General features: G+C 38.5%; 1 protein-coding gene and 1 long non-coding RNA gene across 3 annotated transcripts in view; one reads left to right on the forward strand and one right to left on the reverse strand.

The window, feature by feature from the left end:
- Positions 1 to 20,688, forward strand: part of LOC113476391 — a 795,003-nt gene that overhangs the window by 538,475 nt on the left and 235,840 nt on the right. The window lies entirely within an intron of this gene.
- KCNQ3 (potassium voltage-gated channel subfamily Q member 3) overlaps positions 5,586 to 20,688 on the reverse strand; it is a 151,227-nt gene continuing 136,124 nt past the window's right edge. For both annotated transcript variants that reach the window (XM_026841906.1, XM_026841907.1), the window contains 5 exons: positions 19,951 to 20,053; positions 17,414 to 17,545; positions 14,716 to 14,814; positions 12,881 to 12,965; positions 5,586 to 11,926 (listed from right to left, as the gene is read on the reverse strand). In XM_026841906.1, the coding sequence (XP_026697707.1) occupies positions 11,189 to 11,926; positions 12,881 to 12,965; positions 14,716 to 14,814; positions 17,414 to 17,545; positions 19,951 to 20,053 (1,157 nt within the window). In that variant the 3' untranslated portion in view covers positions 5,586 to 11,188. The remainder of the gene's footprint in view (positions 11,927 to 12,880; positions 12,966 to 14,715; positions 14,815 to 17,413; positions 17,546 to 19,950; positions 20,054 to 20,688) is intronic.

The raw sequence follows: 20,688 nt of genomic DNA on the forward strand, positions 1-20,688 counted from the left end.
GGTTTTACCTCGTGCTGTGTTTTACCCTGGGACTCTGAAATTTTAACTTTCCTCAGCTGCAGAGCAACGCTCAGGTGATCAGGGAGGGGGCTATTGTTCAGCCCCAACTTTGACTCCTGGGGACAATGCCATGTTCTCACTCAGAGCATCCCTCTGAGCAAGTCACTTTCTCAGGAGTATAGTCTTTACGTGCCTCATTTTTCCAGCGTCTCTTTGTATGACAGCACTGTGTCCATAACTAGCATCCCAAAATCCAGAACAAGAAAAGAAGACATTTTTAGTGTCTTCTTATTAATACAGTATAGCTACATAATTCATATGAATTACTGAGTAAAAGCATTCATTTGCTGAAGTCTACTCAGGATAAGTCCCTGCTAATGCAATTTCAGTAAACACACATTCAAGCTAAATGCTTGTGACTTATCTAAGAGAGAGGACAGCATGGCATGAAGTTCCTCTAAGGAGGGACAAAACAAAGTCAGAATGTTGGTGCTTTATCTCTCTGTGTGCTGAGAACACGGTGGGCAAGTAATGCACTTCTTTCATGTGGCTTTTTTCTTAGACCTTTTAAACACACTCTTCTGTGTAGCAATTGCAATACGCATGAGTGACTCCAAGGGCTCCAGCCATATGTTCTTGTGACCCGAGCCGGAGTCAACAACCAACATCCCCTCCCACCCGCTCTGTCCTGCTCTGCCGGTGTCTTCAGGTACGACTACCCACCTCCCTGGTTGGGGTATAAACCATCTCTGCCCTAAAGGATGAGCTCTCACGCATGGAATACTGTAGTACCTAAAATATCTTACAAACCTACCTGTCTTATATGTTTAGTAGGAAAACACATACCCAGCTGTGCCTCTCTCTCATCAGATGCTAACATGCAATAGAAACTGAAGGACTGTTTTTAAAAAAAAGAGCCAGAGAACTTAATCCAAGCTTGTTCTAGAGGATTGAAGTTTTATCCTCAGTTACACTGTATTATACTACCGTAAATGTTTCCATGAAAGCACCTTTGAACAGTTGTTTATTAAACTCTTTAGAAAAGTATCAACTGTGTAAATTACTTTTTTTTTTTTTTCAGATTAGCCTGATTAGAATTCAACACGTCTCCTTTAGTCCTCTGCCATTACAATTTTACAAGATATTTATTTTATTTTATTGAGAAATATAATAGCTCTATAAAGTTTATTCTAATCTGAATTTCATTTCAGGTGTTAGTAATGTTCTTCTATTTTATTTTTGCACAAATTTCATTAAGTACAATTCTCCAAATGTAATAATGTTTCTTTGTTACTCTTCTTTTAGAAGAATACAACAAATTTCAACTCTTAAAAGGAGAATTATATATAGAATCATAGAATCACTTAGGTTGGAAAAGACCTTTAAGATCATCAAGCCCAACCATAACATACAGTCAAGTCCATCACTAAACCATGTCACTAAGCACCACATCTACACATCTTTTAAATACCCCCAGGGATAGTGATTCAACCATTGGAAGCATTTTCCAATGCCTGATACCCTTTTGGTGAAGAAATAAACCTTCCTGGTGCAACTTGAGGCTTGTCCTATCACTTGTAACTTGGGAGAAATGACAACACCTACCTTGCTACAACCTCCTGTCAGGGAGCTGCAGAGGGCGATGTCTCCCCTCAGCCTCCTCCAGACTAAAACCCCTCCAGTTGCCTCAGCAGACACATGCTCTAGACCCTTCACCAGCTTCATTCCCCTCCTTTGGATGCATTCCAGCACCTCGTTGTCTTTCTTGTAGAGAGGGACCCAAAACTGAACACAGGAATCAAGGTGCGGCATCACCAGTGCCGAGTACAGGGCTCAGATCCCTTCCCTGTCCCTGCTGGCCACGCTAGTGCTGACACAAGCCAGGATGCCATTGGCCTTCTTGGCCCCCTGGCTGGGCACACTGCTGGCTCCTGTTCAGCCGGCTGTCAATCACCCCCCAGGTCCTTTTCCTCCAGGCAGCTTTCCAGCCACTCTTCCCCAAGACTGTAGCATTGCCCGGGGTTGTTGTGACCCAAGTGCAGTACCTGTCACAGCCTTGTTGAAGCTCAAATATATATTTTTATATATAAATATTTATTTACTCCCATTCATAAAACTTTCCCATTCCAGGAAATTTCTGTAGAATTAAAAACAAATCCTGTCCTTTATAACATTCTTTTTTAATCTTTCTTAATAATATTTTGCTAAAATGGGTACTAACACCACAAAACCTCCTGAAAAGAATGAGCATTAAACTCCACAGCCATTGTTTGACTGTTTCCAGTAAGCGTATATTTGTCTATAGCAGTGAACACTTTTCTGTAAAGTGTCTGACATATATAAAAATTTTGCAAATTCAAGCACATTCTTAAGGAAGGGAAGAAAAGGAGAGAGACAGGAAAAAAAGGAGGCTTAGAAATTGTGAAAATATGTAGTGACAATAGGCATGAAGTTTTCACAGATGATGTGGAAAGACTATGAGATTCTTTTGCCATGTTCCTTTCCAGAAATTCACCTCAGCTGGGAAATTAGAAAGATGATGCTTCTCAGAAACTTTTTTTTCTGTCACCAAATTTTTGTTTCAGTTGCTTAAATGGGCCAATGTTTCTGTACCAGGGACACTCAGAATTTCATCAGCTTAAGATTGCCATTGCTTGCCCCACGGAAGATACATTAAGTGTATAAGAACTGAGTAGCTGGGTGTTACTTCATTCGTCAACAATATTGTTGGCATGTCGTGACAGGAAAAATGATGAGCTGCCAGGGCTGTTAGAGCAAAACATATTTAGAGACTCATAAAGCTTTGATAAGATAAAGAGAAGTTGCAGAAGTCCAGAACTTACTTAGAAAATATTTAATGATTTATCCAGTGCTGTTTTTTCTAATATAATATGTTAGATACATAACTGGTTCCATCAAACTTGCAAAAAATTTCCTAGTACAACTTAGATTTCCTTCTTTTTTTCATGATCCCTGTCCTGTATGCTGCTGATCATCTGCATCTGACACAAGGAAGCAGGAGAGAAGCTGCTGTGCTGTCCCAGCCCCACTGAGCTACCAGCCAGCAGGACCGTATGCCTGAAAAAATCATCTTACAGGGCAATTTCTTTAAAGACAGTCTAGCTCTTCTGCTGCTCTGTACCAGTGGACTTGGCTTTCCTGATTCCTTCCCTTCTATGTGATCCAAGAGGATGCTCCGTGTTAACCATCTGGGCTAGTTTTCAAGACTCTAAAAAGTCTTGAAAATCAAAGCATCCTGAGAAGAGAAAGATACACTGAGAAACTTCCACTCCTGACGCTGTTGCTTGTGCCATACTGGACGCATTGATATTTACCTTTTCTAAACTGTTAAGCTTTAGTCTTACTCTGCTCAGTCATGGGCCATTTATACCTGACCTCAGCAGTCCCATACAGATGCAGACAGCGCCTGCAGGAGGGGAAAACTCCCTGGATATAAGCAGGGCTTTGCCTGAGGATAGATATCACATCTTGTTCCCATTTTAGAATGCATTTCTTAAAAGATCAGACCCAGTGGCTTACTGAAATCCAGTTATTTGGCATGCTTATGTATTTGGGTGACAGCCAAGGGGAAATTTTACTGCAGTATGTTTCAGTTCAGGTGAACAAAAGCTGAGTCACCTATTGTCATCGCTGTGCCTGTCTGCATTTCTTTGCTAATGAATTCTGCTGTGCAGTTGCTCTTCAGTTCAAACTGGGACATTGACAGCTAAGTCAGTAATGGTAATATGGGGTAATATTGTCTATGAAAGGATGTGAATATATTTGAAGTACTTTTGTGGGTTTTTTTAGGGAATAAAGAAAATGTTAGTGTTGTACATAGTCTTTAGAGCTGTACAGAAAACTGAACCCAAGAGATTCAGAATGACAATCTCCGGTGCATTAGTTTAAAAAAATTCTGTCTTTTTTTGGAAAAAAAATATAGGACTTGGCTGTAAAAGCCTGTCACTGATCCTATTTAAACTGATCAATTAAAAAAGAAAAATACCACAACAAAAATATCCCAAAACATACTCAAAACCACCACAACTGGATGTTGTACTACTACAGGATTTTAAAAATTATTCCCAATTTACAGGGATATAGAAGTGGGATAAGAAACTGGAAAAACTGCCAAATAATTTTTTACCTACCACAAAAGTTTAAGAAATCTTTTTTTAGCGTTGCATTTCAAGTGTTGAGCAAATCTGGTTCACTGGTGACGATCATGATGCTGAAGCCACAGGGAATACATTAAAAATATCTCACTGGGTGCAGTGATATTTTTGGGAAGACGTGATGTGTCACACGCTTTCTTCCTGTCTCATTCAGGACAATTACCCTTCAGCCTTCTGTCTGAACTGATAGGATGGGCTTCATCTCATCTTGTTTAGCAACGTGAAAGATAACTTTTCATCCAAGCTGGTCATTTTCAACTCTATAGTTAAGAAAGATGCCAGTTAGAGACAGGCATCATCTGAGAGAGGCAGTCTGGGTCATGTGATGTAGGACTGACTGGACCATGCTCTGAAAAGTGTTGATTTTCCTCCACTCATTGTGAAAAGGGTCTAAGAAGAACAGAAACTGATACATTTGACTTGATGTTGAAATGTTACACGACTTCTGTCACTCAGACAAATCAAACCCTCTCATCCACACATGCTGTTTAATGTATCTCTCCTTGCACACACACCCCCCCCAATCTTCCTGCAGTGCTGTGAGACAAGCAAATCTAGTTATGCACATCTGCATGCACCCTCCATGGCAACCTCCAAACTAGCAGCTAGGAGAAAAAACTCTTCATACCCTACCTAAATCTATCTATCTATCTATCTATCTATCTATCTATCTATCTATCTATCTATCTATCTATCTATCTATCTATCTATTTAATACTATTAAAATGATATCCCCAGCCAAAACCACAAACAGAACTCTTTTTTACAAAGATGTTTGAGATGAATTTTCCTCAATAACACTGTCCGTGTAGAAGGCAAGACATTTTAAATAATTCATTCTGTCCCACAGTGTTGCTGGGAGGCAAATGAGCAGCCTTCTGTGATTTTATGCATCAGGAAGACAGACAGAGGAAGATGTAAGGCCAAGAGCACACAGAAATGCAACAGAACCAGGGACAGAATTCAGGCAACCCTCTTGCCAAAAGTTAAATTCCTTGTAGAAGATATTTAAAGCAGCCTCATGCCATTACTATGTTCTCTATATATTAATGTGCAACCTCATAATGTTTTAGCACATTAATGTATGTATGATGTGAATGTGAATGTATTTTTCATAATATGAATGTATTTTTCCCTGGTTTTTATTTTCCCACACACATATGATCAAAGACATAAGCTACATGGCCACTAAATCAAAAGAAATCACAAATAATGGGATCTACTGTGTATTATAACAGAGCTAGCTGTGGAAGCCAAATAAAGCCTATTTGTAGCTACGGGTTCAGTCCTGCATAGATGAAGTTAAAAGGATCATTTCCAGTGTCTTTGCTGGGGGTACATTTGGCACTGTGTTCTCTGAATATGTGTGAAGATATCATGATATACATGAAAATAAATTCTTCCACATCATAATTGAAATTTCTATTTATTAATAAGTGGTGCAGTTTTTAAAGACAGAACATAAAAAAATCAGTTAAGAAGTATTGTTTGCATAATATATTGAAATAAACATATTAAAGTTGTTCAAATATTGGACAGTGCCAGAATATAAATTACACATACAGTTTAAAAATTACAATAAATAATATTATAAAGAGCACTAAAGGCCACTTGTATAAAAGTTGTGTTCCCTTGTCAGCCAGAATCTGAAAAGCATCTTTGTAGCATGGAGAAAATTTCAGTGAGCAAGGCACAAATACTAGTAATAATAAGATGCCATAACTAGAAAACAAAATGCAGTCGGCTATGTAACCTTCAGTCTCAGCGTATTCTTGAGGATGGAAATAGGATCCCACTTCCAGGATTTTGCTTCACTTAACTTTAGAGAGAAGCTACTAAAAGCTGAATTGGGAAGGATCAAATCTTACAGCCTAAATATTCAGAAGCAATAGTGATACCCAGGGTCTTTGTTCCCACAGTGTCCAGCTAAAAGCACTTGAAAATAGCCCCTTTTTGCTTTGTACCTCTAAAAACGGTCTTCAGAAGTGAACACCCACATTCAGTTGGGCTCCTGAAAAAGTGATATCACACCAAACCTGTGAGGTGCTGTAGAAAATGTAGGTCTGCAGGTCTTAGGCACCTAACGCTTAGTGGTGGGGGCTGTGGGGTGCAAGGAATCAAGATTCAGCTCTTTCTCACATGCTCTGCTCTAAGCAGGAAAAATCCAGTTCTTACACGAGCAGATGTGACACCCCCTGTAACAACTGGGCTCCCAGCAGCGCTTGAATTTACTCCTTAATCTGCATTTTCTGATTGTTTTAGGCTGTGATCTTGCAAACCGATTGGACCACGGTGCTCGCCTGAAGGCCACAAGTCAGCAGCCCCACTACACGCAGGTTCAGGAGGGAATTAGTTTGCGGTGTTGCTGGGCCACAATTTGAAGCAGAAAATTTTAAAACTATTTCCACTCTGAACCATAACATTGCAGCAAAGTTACAGATAAAATGAGAGCAAATATAGCCAAAGTCAGTTTAGGAACTTTTCCATCAATCTCTCCACATGCTGAATTCCCGTTTGTTTTGATAGGAGCCAGACTGATTAATTCAGTGCAGGGAAAAGCCAAAGCAAGGACAAGAGCCATTACCTGACTAGGTTGTTTTTAAAGGACCAACTCCTTAAATGAAGCATAATCCACATATTCTCTACCTGCATAATTTAACTAAACATTCACTTCTGCCTTAATGAAATATTCTGTTTGAATCTAAGGTGGGGAAGCTTGATTGATCATAATGCTGCAAAGAGAGGCACACAGCGTAAACACAGATTCACCTTTTCAAAAACTTCCAAATGTGTTTCATTTGTTAGTGACTGAAAAATGAGTGCAAAAATGTAGCTAAAAAGCATGTCTCCAGATCAGCCATGTCTTTCACAAGGAAATTCATAAATAAAGGCAGATTAGGACCCTATGCTGCTCCCAGTGTCCCAGTGCCTCAGTTTGAGGAGGATTCTTACTGACTTTGAGGAGAGCAAAGGAAAAGTCCCACACTTTTTGATTATGACAACCATCTCAAAGCCTGAAATGAATCCTTGGTCACTCGTAGGAGTTGAGTCAGCCAAGAGTGAATTTCAATGGTTAATTCTCTTTAATGTTAACTACATGTAAACAAATGTCAGTGTCAGTCTAGATACTAGGAAGATTGGACCCAAACAAAATTGAGAACTGTTAAACTGAAATGTCACACACACAGATGGAAGAAGGGAGACATCTAATCCATTCATAGTACAAAGCGTACATTGACCGAGGTGCCTCAGTCAAGTGAAATTGTGAATAATGACTCCTTGTATGTGGGGAACTTGTTCCCCAAAACAGGTCCTGACCTTTTAAACGTTGGCACGGTCAATAATCACAGATACTTTATTCTGTTTTGTCCAGTATCTATGGCAGGCACATAAACCGCCGTTCCAAGGTTGATGCACTCCCTGGAATCAATCTGAACTGGAGTCTGATGAAGTTTGTGTGCACATCCCAGATCATGGATGGTCTCTAGATCTCACCTTGCTGGTGACATTTTGGCATGTACCTGTTGTCAGCACAGACAGCAGAACTGATGCACACCCTATTTTTAATCCAGATGATGTAGCAGGCAGAAAGCTGCTAAGTACCTCACCCTTCTGGACAGAGGAGTGACTGGTTTCCGTGCAAAGAAGTGTCAGAAAAAATAAATACTAAAATAAACTATTCAGTCCTTCCTTGACCCTCTTTTTGTGACTCTTCCAGAGAACCCAGAGATGTGCACTGCAGAGGGTCTTGCTGAGCTTACCACCAATGCCTATTAAGAAGAGACAGACCTTATCTGGCCAGCTAGCACATCATTAAATATTTAATGATGTGGCTACAAATACCTGACCTGGTGCTTTGAGTTGTATACAGTAAATTGGTGCTTACAGCCCATAGAAAATGCTCACTTAAAGGTAGTTCAGCTCTTAAGTGTACACAATGCAGGGCAGCCCAAATCCACTTTTTGGGGGGCTGCACTCAGTGTGCAGGTGAAGACTTACCCAAGTCTCTGCCCTTGCTTGAATTTTCTTTTGCTATTAACATACTTTAGAATGTGGTGATTTATGGATTTCCAGCGAAGTTTAATACTGAGAAAAGATTGCCTTTATATGACCTGGCATGGGAGAGATTAGAAACCTGAACTGAAGAATCTGAGGGGGAATTGGGCAGGGAACTGCATGGCAGAGCCACTGTCAAAGACATTCGCAAACAAATTTCTCAGATTGCACTTGGGTTTTGGCTGCCTTGTTTTTTGATTGCACAGATCTAGAAAGCATTTTAAGAAGGGACAAACTCAAATGAAATCAGTAGGAATGCCAGGCACTTGACATATAAGAAAAGTGAAGCAGGCTTGTCTAGCATGCATTTACACCAGTTTTAGAAGAAGTCTAGCAATGTTAAAATCAGTTTTCACTCTTTTTCTTTCATTTATGATTATAAGGGTTAAATCTTACAAGCTGCCACAGATGTGGCACTGATACGTACTGTATCAGAAAGCCTGCAGCAGATGCAATACAGGTATTTCCAAGAATCACTGATGGCCAAAGTATTTTTCTCAATATGCCAAGTTATAATGAAATACACTTTTGTCATCTAGTTTTATTCTATTCAAGTTTAGCAATGGAACTGTACCAAACACAGATTATCTTTCAGGTAATGACTGTTTTGTCAATTAAGTAATTACCAAAATGGTGCCTCGTGTCATCATAGTTACTGGCCTCAGAACAGCTCCGTAGACTCAGCCCAGTCTTCAAACTGGTAACTGGTCTGCATTATTTACTCAAGTAACAACTACAGTTTGTCTTCCCTGAGGATTTGTCCCAGAAGGATGTATCATGATTTAACTGAAGAAGCAGATGAAGTAAGAAGATCCTAATCCTTTAGATGCCTCTTTAAATAGAGAAAAAAACAATTAAGATTAAGGCAATGCCTGTATCTCGAAGAGAATAGAAGCTTCCTGGATGAAATGACTGTTACAAGATGTCAGTGATACTGAGGAATTAAACATGAAGTTTACTACAGTAGGCAAAATCCAACAAGGTATTTTCCATTGAAGTGCACTCTATCCAAGCTGTAAATACCCAGTAAATATTGGGAACCCCAGTAAAGTGTCTCTTTTTCTTGTGCTCTGACTGTATGTGCTAAGGATGCTCACTTATGCAGCTGCAGTACAATACAAGCAGTCACTACAGAAAGTCCACTTTCTAACATCTTACGTGGGCCAAATCCTTGTGTCTTTGTTGTCCAGTGCTCTAGCCACAGTGGTGAAGTCATCGTGTGGAGTGACAGGGGTCATTCTCCACAGGAGGTGGGCATGAGCCATGGCGGAGGGGCTGCACCCTGGATCAGTGGGTAGGGGTGAAAGCCTTCCCACTGACTGTGATCATGTGACATTTAAGGCAGTCACCCTCTGCTCCGTTTGAAGTTAGTAGAAATTTGGTCACTATCGATAATTGAATTAAAGATGAGATTAATCTCATCCTAAAGCTGATTGTGTGCCTTGGTTCTTGTACCCTGTGCTCATCAACTGTACTGATTAGTTTTCCACCAGCTGTAAAGAATGCATAGCCATTGAACTCAACACTAAATGTCCCCTATTTCATGGACACTAGTGTTCACCCCAGATAAATCCTACACAGGATATTTGGACAGTCTACCTGTCCACTACCTGTATCAATTCTACATTCCCACTTAGTGGTGAGAGCTTTGATTCATTTCTTCCCTGTTCCCAGTATGTTGGATTTTTTTCCTGCTCTCCCTCAACATAATTTTCAATTCCCATTAAAAAATATTTGGCTGAGGCCTAGGGAGTACACATCCCTCTGTTGTTCAGGGACAGGTGACAAAAATGGTATTTGTGTATTTGTACCTTGATCTTAAATATGGCACGTATTCATGGATTTGGAGCAGTCCATTTCCAAGAGAAAGAGTAAACAGAGAGAAACGGATCCTGGCAGCATTTCACATTGTGAAACTCCCAGGGAACAGAATAGCAAAACTCTGTACACCTGAGGAGCTCAAAGCGCTTGGCAAATATTAGTGAATTGAGCCTTACAACCTGTGTATATGTACAGAAGTGTAACTCCCAATTAACAGATAGGAAAACTGAGGCACAGTTACATTATGCAGCTTACCTAGCAGCACATAGGTCAATAAAACAGTGGAGTGTATAAACCTGGAGTTCCCTACACTGAACAATCTTATTTTTGGAAGAGAAAAAAAATTTGGCCCCGTAAGTAGCAAGTAGTCTTAGCAAAAGATATTCTAAAGAATTGTAGTCAAGCTTTGAGCAATTTTATAAACAGTAGTGAAGATTTTCAAAGTAGTTTGAGGGATTAATATTTACATTTTGCAATAAATAAATAAATACCCATGATCAAACCTAGGTGGTTGATTTGATAATTTTAAATTCTACTCTTAGTTTCATTTTGACATTTTCTGTCATGGGTAGTTGTATAAGACATCACATGAGAAACATTTTGTTCACAAAACCTTTTCAGTAAGGTCATTTACTTTCACTCAGCTTTTCCCTGCTTTGAATATTAGACCCTCTTGGCTAGGTTGGTTAGAGATTGATTTACTTATATTGGAAAATGGATTCAGAAGTTATGTTTCCACAAAGGGATATTGCTCCTGAAAATATTTTTTACTTTGCTGCTCCGTTTACAAAATGTAGCAAGGACCACCATATCTTGCCTGTTATCAATTCACCATTGTTGTATTGAAGAGTATCAGATAGATATGTATCATAGAAGAAATCAGCTGTACCATTTATATAGGGTAAAGTCATGCAAACCATGCTCAAAACTAAGCTCCTTAGTTTTGGTAGCATGAAAAAAACTGCATTAGTAAATTGTATGAAATGGTGCAGAATGACTACCACTAATATCACATGCATCTTATGCAGCCATTGGTGTTTTGAACTAGTAAGCTTTGGGTGTAGAGTAAGTGAGATATACAAAGTATGCTTACATTACATGGAGAAGTCAACCAGTGACTGCCCCCACACGCACTTTTAAACTGGCTTATTTGAAGGGGTCCATATTGAATCTGAAATCCCATCTCCTGTAGACGACAAAGGCATGGAGCCACTTGGTGTAAAAGGGTCGGTGTCTGTGTCCGTTTCCCCCTCTGCTAGGTAGCGTTTCTCTCTCATCCACGCCGATCCCCCATTGGGGCCAAATGGGAAGTCATCTCTGTCTTGGGAGATACTGAAGCCACTTGGGGAGCGCTCAAGTTCCTCATGGTTGACGGAGAGAAGGGATAATGGAGTATCGCTGTCTCTTGTTAAGCTCCTTCTCTGTCTTGGAGATACCTTATCTGAGTAAGGGCTTTGTAGGTCTCCTTGAGAGTGGTAGCTAACCTGGGAGTCCATTAATGTAAATATAGGCAAAACTGTTGGCCTTTCTGCATACGAAGTTGAGGAAGGTGTGGCTTGCAGTTTGCCAGAGTTTTGCCCACCTATTGATAAAGGTTGCGAATGAGTCGTATGACCATGTGCTGAGAAACCATAAGGACTGACTTTGTTGACTGGAACCTGCTGGAAGTTGTAAGGAGTTTCGTGAGCACACTGCTCAGTGTATTTATATATTATTGTTTTTAATTCAGAATATTTGTTTTCTTCTCTCTTCTCCTTTGCAGGAGAAGCAGTTTCTTTCAACGGACTTATCTCAGCGACTTGTATTTGCAGCTGTTCCATATGATGCATATGCATATCAACAAGAAAATCCAGTTTCTTCCCCATGTCATTAACCTGAAAAATAGTAATGTTACGATATTGTCTCAAATCAGTTGTTCAACGGAAGAGTCAATGCTTCCATACATATACTGCTCCCAGCAATGGTGTGCTGCCATCTTAATTAGTCATGAAAGTATTTACAGTATAATCGTGACACTCCTTTGGAAGTTGGGCTGCAGTGGATGCCAGTTTATCCTCTAACTGCTCCAGATTAAGAAGATCTATCCTTATGAACTGTGCCAAAAAAAATTTCTTAGAATTGCTGGATATTTGGCAGTCCAGCATCCAACAGCAGTCTACAATGTTATGACCAATGTCATGACCATATGGTAAATAGCTATTACCAAAATACCCCATATGAAATCACCTTCACACGTAGACCTACTCTCTTAACTCTTAATAGTCCCACATCAGTGTTAAATATCAGGACTATTTTCCTTTCTCTTTTGAGAATACTTGTTTCTGAACATTTACAAAACATGAAGGGAACTGATGTGAATCAATGCCACTTGCCTCCATCTTAGTTATGTATTTAAAAATGAGAGTGTCTTGACTTGTGAAGTGATAGGTTAGGATACACAGAGGGCCTAAAAATACCTGTGGAAGCAACGCTTTTGAGTGCCAGGCCCTACAAAAGAAGGTGGTGCTCATAACAAAACACCAGGCATGACAAATATGGAGTTTAAAGGAATGAAAATGTCCCTTCTAAACATCATGGTTAGAGTCTTGCTGCCATATATAATGATATTGATTCATCAGGCTTCAGAATGCGCACTTCCCAGATAATTAAATTCTTTAACGAAAAACTAACAGCATAGTTTTGTGATCATTAGTACAAGATCTGTGTGAGTCTTGATCACCAACAGTACAAATCTGACTGGGCCAGCCAAGACCCGTACAGAATTCGTGTCATCTTTATCATTTCTGTACAAGTGCCTCAGCCTCCATCATTGTCATGAAATTACATACCTGTCGTTCAACTTTAACAAATTTGCCCATCATACTTTGGTCTTCAGTATCTGCTGTAGATGCTTTGGCTACATATGGATCATTTCTATAAAGGATGAATCACTTCATTAGTGTTCAGTTTTTCTTTGCATCACAGTAAGTATTTTATATCAGAACACAGAATTACCATCTTGGTGGTATATTCATATAGTTCCTTGGAGACCCATTTAAAAAAAAAAAGATTTAATTTAGTTAGTTATCATGCAAACAGGACCAAAAGTCTATTCAATGGGATTCGAATGCAGTTCTAAAATATGTAGTCCTGATGTTCAATTTAAAATTATTTGAAAAGATTTAAAGAAAAAAAAAAAAAAGCAAATAAAAAATTCAAAACGAAAGTGAAATTAGTCTCAGATTTGGTGAAATAATTTAAAGTTTATGAAAAAAGTTGAGATAGTCTAGATAGTGGGTCTACAGATGGACATGTGTTTTTAAATCTAATTCTTTATAATTGTCTTTGAAGACTGAATCTGAGTTTTTAAGGGTTTTTTTCTCAATTTGAGTAAACCAAATATTAAGTGGCAGAGACTGGAAATGACGAAAAGAGACAGTCTGGCCTGGAGATTTAGAGTAGATTCCTGAATAAATTTTCTTCTACGTAATTTTCTATTGCCCGTCCATCAGATGGACTAACTTCAGGAAGTACGAAGATGATCTCTGCTTAACTAAAGAACTTTGATTTATAACTTCATGGGATTTAGGATGGTCATTAACAAGTTAAATATTTCTCAAAAGGTTTCCAAACCAACCTCAAAGGTACTTCTGTCTTTCTATAACCCATGTCTAAGTCTAGAAAAACAATTTCTAAGCTCTTGTTCTTTAACATGATTTAGAACAAATATATCCTAAAAGTTTTGTTTTAACAGGTCCAGTTCTTCTCTTTCTGACAAAATTCAAAATATATCTGTGAATGCATCTTACTAAAGCAGAAACTATAACTAAAACTTGTCAGATGTTGCACATTGGGTTACTGATGATATCGACTCATTCAAATTTTGCAATCTGCTTTGTTTCCCAAATGATCATTGCCTCTTCCATATATGTAGGTCTCTGTCTTCACATTTACATGTTTTTAGATTTTTCACTGGGTGGAATAAACCAGATAGAGCCAAGTTAATTTATTTTATGTAAGATTACTTTTGTTCTGAGCAACCATAACAGCTTTGGGGACAGATTGTTGATGGTCTTGTGTGGTTCTTCATGGGTATTTATTGACAGATTGATAGTTGTAAATAACAGAAGAAATGTCATTTATTATTGAATTCTTGCTACCAGGAATGCAGCAATACAACTACACGCTGTAATGTTCACACCCAGAAACCTGGTATTGTGATTTATTTTCAGTAATTCTCCTCAATTATTGGTTTTAAAGCAGCATCATTAAAACTCTGTGCTTACCATTTGTTGGGGGCTATAACAAAACTTTTTCCACTTCAGGAAAATAACTGGTTTACCTTCAAACTACTGGTGATTCTTATTGATTTTTTTAAGTGGGTTTACTAGTTGAATGTTAGAAGTTCAGCACATCAGCAATCACATGTATGCATTTCATGTAAAATCACATCTCCAAAACACTGAGAAGTTGAGCTAAACAATTAAGAACCCATTAAGTTTAGATTTCCATCATACATTGTTCTTAGGTAAGCTAGTCTCTTTCTGGCTCAATTTTTACACATATATATCTTGTAGCAACATACCCTCTCAGTATCATTACTATAACAGTGTGCTAGCTGGGTAAGGGTAAACTTTTTATTTCTTTTTCAGTCTGTGCAAAATACTAGGCATAAAAAGTTCACCTGGGAGACTGTTGTGAAGGGTAAGAAAAAGCTCCTCCCTTTTGGGATTTCTTATGCTTGGGTGTAGATGGAGGTCCAGGCGTAAAAATCATATCTACTCTGAAAAAAAGAAAAGTGCAACTGCATAAGTCCATCTCTAAATTGTAACACATGATAGAAAACTCTGTGCATCTCTGCAGCAAACAGCAATAAAGATTAAAAAAGGAAGCACATTCTGAATTGGTAATATATTGAAGGTCATGACGTGTTTGTTCTGTTCTGGGTCCACAATCAATACATTGAATTGTAATTACCTGGTAATTTCATGGTAATTAAGTAATTATCTAGCTCTCTGTTTCCAAACATTGACATTTGAAACACATGGCTTCATTTCTTTCCAAGGAAATAAATAGCATGATTGTCAAAAAACCCTCCAATAACAGCTGCTCCTAAACCCATCAGGTTTTGTGCTGGATACTGGAAATCAAAATTGGCAAGAGGTGGCAATTCTTGATACTCTTAATAAACCAATAACTTCTTAGCAGTTATTGTGCCTAATTATCAGTATTTTGTTTTGTCTTTACTAATTATTCTTTTGATTTGAGAATTATAAATGAGGTTTCACAAGGACTCCTACTGTTTTTATTTGGAACAAACTATAAAGGATTGTTTGGGAGGCTCCAGGACATCCAGCACAGTTAATTACACTCTTTTATTCTATCAGTACATTCTTTCATTTGGCATATCCAACTGCCCGGGTGCAAACCAGCCTCTGTTCTTTCAGTTCACACACCAAACTGACCAGGTATCCGTCAGCACTAGTCCACAGACCAGTTAGCCATTGAGGTACATTGCATGGCTTCATGGTGCCCCATGGAGTTTTGAAAACAGAACATTAAAAAGCTGAAAGCAAATCCCACAAAACTAGCTAGATATTTGCTAGGCACCCAAGCATTGCTGGGCCATCCATCAGTGCCTCATCAAACTCCTATGGCACCTCGCTATTCACAGACGCAGTCAGTAGGACTCACCCCCCTGGTTTTGTCCAGTGACAATCAGTGGAGAACTATCAACACAGTGAAGAAAATTTGGGGAGAGTAAGGGAGATTCAATTGATCACATGAAGGCATCTCGTTTAAGCAGAGATCAATTTTGCCTAAAAGGCCATTAATTATGTTGATTAGCTCTCTGTTAAATATAAGAGGAATCTCATGTGCCTTGCCAGGATTATGCTTTTTCTTCAAAGACCTCTAAAAACATCTTCCTTGTATACATGCAAAACGGCTGTGGAAATTTTGTGGTTCTTCTGCTACTGGTGATTCTTTATACTGGGGCACAGCATCGCTAAGCTGAACATGACAGGGCTGAGGCTGTGCTGTGATTCTTGCCCTGACTCACTTGGGATGCGTCTTCATCCCCCAGAGCTCTGCCACAACCACTGCGTGAGATGGGCCTAATCACGTCAGGCACCTTTACTGCTGCTAGGACTCAAGCAAGTATCTCAGGGGTGCTCTGCTGACTGAAATCACTCAACACCTCAGTCTGAGGTAAGGAAGGATCTCCCAGTATAAGGCGTCTAGACCCCACCATAGACAGGTGCAGGTTTCTAACATCATGAGCCCTCCTCAACTTCCTGAGTTCAAAAAGATATTAATGCATTGAAACCTAAGCTTATGTGATGCAGAGCTCATTCTATAGAGTAACAGTAGAGTTTTAATATATATAATGTATATAATTAAAGAAAGCAGCTTTTCTAGGGTAATAATAGTGTGATAGGAACCAGACATGGTATATACTTGAAAATGAGATAGACCAGTACATGGAAAAGCATTTTGAAATAAGAAATTATGAAGGTCAATGGAAGGACCAAAACAGCCTTACAAAGGCAAGGTAAGTCTAGATAAGGTCAAAACATGCACTAAGAGTTGCACTGGCTCAGCCTGTACCCTTGAGCTGATACCCTTGAGAGAAATCAAAGGTGTGCCTGAATGGCATTTTGCTGTTCAGAGTGACTCAGGGAACGTGGACAGGGCTGTGCTGAGACTGAACTAATATGGCTACACAGGTATACACACACATGCACGCCAACCCAGACAAGCTCACTAGCTCAAGCTCTGACCCGTGCTCATGGCTCACAGTGCAAGCAGCACAAATTTCTGTCAGCGTGCCTCAAAAGCACAGTGTGATGAACCACTTCTCTGAGGAAACAGCTGTGGGGGCAGATTGCACCTGAACAGACACAAAGGCACGAAACTCCACTTTTTTCATGTAGGTCAATTTACATCTGAGTGAAAGGGATGTAAAACCTTCTGTGTAGATGTATTTTTGCACTTGTATGAGATGTTTCAGGTCAGTAGAGAATCCAGCCCAAAGAAAAGCCCATGTAGAGCAACTATTGCTTGCATTTATCGTATGTAAAAACAGAGGAGAAACCTGACCCAAATCAAATAAGGCAACTGTCAAGAAAATTCACAGGATATTTCAATCCGATTTCCTTGTTCCAACTACGAGCCAGTGGTCTCTTCTGCTGCAGTTACCCTTGCTAGCTGCTCACTTGCCTTTATTCTTTGGGGAAAAGGCTTTCTTATTGACCAGTTACGCTATGCAAAGAGATGGATTCTGGGTGGTCTTGTATGCAGATAGGCCAACTACGCTTTTATTTTGCCAGCACAGATACATATTAGATACATATTTTCCCCACTTACCAAAGAATTCTTACCTTGCCTGAAGATATTTTATTCTGGAAAGCATATCAAGATGCCCTGCTGAGTATTGCTCTATCACATCCTTTACATCATAAGGCCTCAAAGTCTCCTTGAATTTTTTTTTATAGAGACGAAACTGCAGTATTCTGTATAATAAACAGAAAAATTATTAGCTTCCTATATAAATTCCATAATGATAATTTGCACTTTTATTGAATAATAGCTAAACACTATGGATGTTTGAAAACTAAGCATCTTATTTCAAAACAAAGCAATAAAACATAAGTAGAGAATCTCTAACATCATACCATATTTGTAAATGTATAGTAGTTGGCTTTTCATAATTAATAGGGTAAAATTAATTATAGGGACAAAATGCTTTTTTCAGCATTATCATCATAACAACAAATGGTCCAAAGCCACAGAATTATATATGGAATTTGATTTTGAACAAGACAAGTCCCAAGATACTTTAAAGCTGTGAAGCTGAACCTGTTTTTTTTTTTAATACTTCATAAAGTTAATTTTTAGTATATATAATACTGAAACATTTTCAGCTTTGTTTTCATTTTGTAACTGGGAAAGTTTTGGATAGGAAATGTTAATTCGATAGAAATGTGGAAGTTAAGAACCTAGCAAAAGTTCAAATTGTGTAGAAAAGAAAAAGTGTCAGAAGTGTCTGAAGTGTACTTGAAAAAACAGAGTACAACATTATTGTTATACATAACAACAACAATAATAATAACATAATTGCTGTTACTATTACTATTATTATAAAATGTCATAGTAATTAATAACAGAATTCCTATAATATGGACCAGTGTTGGCCAGAGCACATCTTTTTCATTCTTTTCTGTTTATACTGTTATATCCTGGTAGATTAAACAAATAGACAAGAAACATATGTAAAGAATGAAAAACATTTTATTTGTTTAATCTGCCTTAGGCTTGGGATCTGACGGTTTTGCTTTCTCAGTAGATTCCCCATGTTATTATTGGTCTGAATTAGGGGACTGCTGTCATCTGTTAAGATTTTGACCTGTGTTTTAGTCAAGGTTGGGGTTTTTTTCAACCTTTTTAAAATCTGTATAAACTTTCATTTAGCAAAAGTAATTCTATTACAAGCTTTTAAGGGTTTTTGACTCTTTAACTATGTTGCTTATAAATCTTCCAAGATTTCAAAGTTACACCTATGCCTATTTCAGCCAAACTATATATGACAATAGCAAAACTGTACTTACGTAAAGATAAATGAAAAATAAGAATCACGGTGTTAGCAAGTTCAATTTAAAATCTCCTTGATCATTGCCCTGAAAACCTATTAAGTGATTTTGTCTGAAAGAATTGCTTCCCATTAGCATTCAGGGTCTGGGTACAAGAAAAAATAAAAAAGCTTGGCTCATGATTGAGTTTAAAGGGAAATTGCTTAAAATCAATTAGATTTGGACAGGATGTGGGAAAGGAAGATTTGCAAAAGTAATAATAGCGTCTTGTGGAGATGGGGCTGGAAAACAGGGCAGATGTATAGTCTCTGTTTGAAAGCAAGTAGGTATCAGGGAAAGACAGAAAAAACTGTGAAGGAAGTAGGGATGAACATGAACAAAGCCTGTGAGCAATGACTTTCAGCAGGCTTGAGAAAACTTGGAATCTTTAATGACTTGTTCTCCTGCACCCCACTGAAAAAGAACCAGGAGAACATATATTATGGTGATATACATATAAGTATATGGTTATATACTTCTAACAATCTTCCTTGAAGCTTTTCTAAGAAGATAGTTCTGGGGCACTCCAGACTTGCTGTATGCCACCTGGAAGGTAGTAACTCCCCGGCCCAAAACTTAACAACTTCTGTAATAAAAAACAATTGCAATGAAAGAAGAGTATTTTCCTATGGGGGCATTCTTCAAGAGAAGAGAGTAAAAAATACTGAGTGGCAGAGTAACAGAACATCAATAAATGAATTCTATGTGCTTGATGTGCTAAACACATTATCAAGCTTTACTAGGAGTTTTCTAACCTTAGGGAATATCTCTTGTGATATGAAAATAGAGGTGACACATGTCACAAGCTGAAGACTGCTGAAATGGAGACCTCAGAATCTATTAAAAGATGACAACTCAAAAGTATATTGCATAGTCAAACAATTGTGAATAGAGTTGAGTCAGCTCAGAGTTTATTGTTAAGTGAAAATTCCAGTCTTACGTAAATACTATAGTCACTAAATTGAGCAAGATACTATATTTATAGCAAATTTTAATGAGGAACTGTATACAATATTAATTTATAATAAATATATTTATGGAGTATCTTGCAAAAATGGCAGGGTCAATGTTACTGAAAACCATTTTCCTTTCTGCATATTTTCAATGAGGACTTTAAATAGAGTCTGTCTTGTGCTTTTCAACATATCTAGAATTGTCTAACCTATTTCATTTAAAAAAAACAATAGCAGCAACAATGAATCGACATGTAGCAACATGGTAATGTAATTTTCTGAAGCACAAGCATTCAAAGTCAAAACAAAGGACCAAGGAGCATCAGAGACATTTACCTGACAGCTCGGATGGCTGTCTTGAATGTGGGGATCATATCTTCCATAATGAAGTCGCTACTGTCGCCTCTCTCTTCTGCCATGGGTTCTCCTGTCCCTGCATCTGCAAAGCAGGTCAAACAAAAGCTGTGTGAACATCTGACCACACAATATTTAGAGGGAGGTCTGGTTGACTACATAAAGTAAGTGTAATTTAGTAAAGGAACATCTCTTGCAAGTTCCTCTCTCTCTGGTCAGCTCTTGAAAAGGATTTCATCATTCTGTTGGGACAGCTGTAGGACACAAAATTTGAGGGATCTCCTCTCAGATTCCAGCATTTACGAAACAGTGGGAAGTTTTTTTCCTTTCCAGTGGATTTACAAGTTCTCACTTTTATGAGCTTTTACAATGAAAAATCTTTACCAAAATTATTTTATGTAAGTCTAAAAGAGGTGTAGAAACTACAGGCCAAGTTCTCCTCTCGCTCGCACTGTTTGGACCTCATGTACTGTCATGGTAGAAAATAATCAAGTTCCAGGTGGGGACACCCAGGCTACATCCATGGTAGTATGCCCAGCATGCACTGATGCCAGCTGGCACAATAAAGGAGAAACTGTTGTTTAGAGACCATTTAGATTCTATAGGCAAGAAGAGGAAAATGTGTGCTCAGGGAAGCTGAGAGGAAAAATGCCTTATGATGTTGCATGGACACCCAATGGAAATCTGCCGAGGGGCAGCAGTCTTGGGGGGGGGGGGGGG

The sequence above is a fragment of the Athene cunicularia genome (assembly GCF_003259725.1).
Source record: "Athene cunicularia isolate RWA chromosome 2 unlocalized genomic scaffold, athCun1 chr2_part1, whole genome shotgun sequence".
NCBI classification, from domain to species: Eukaryota; Metazoa; Chordata; class Aves; order Strigiformes; family Strigidae; genus Athene; species Athene cunicularia.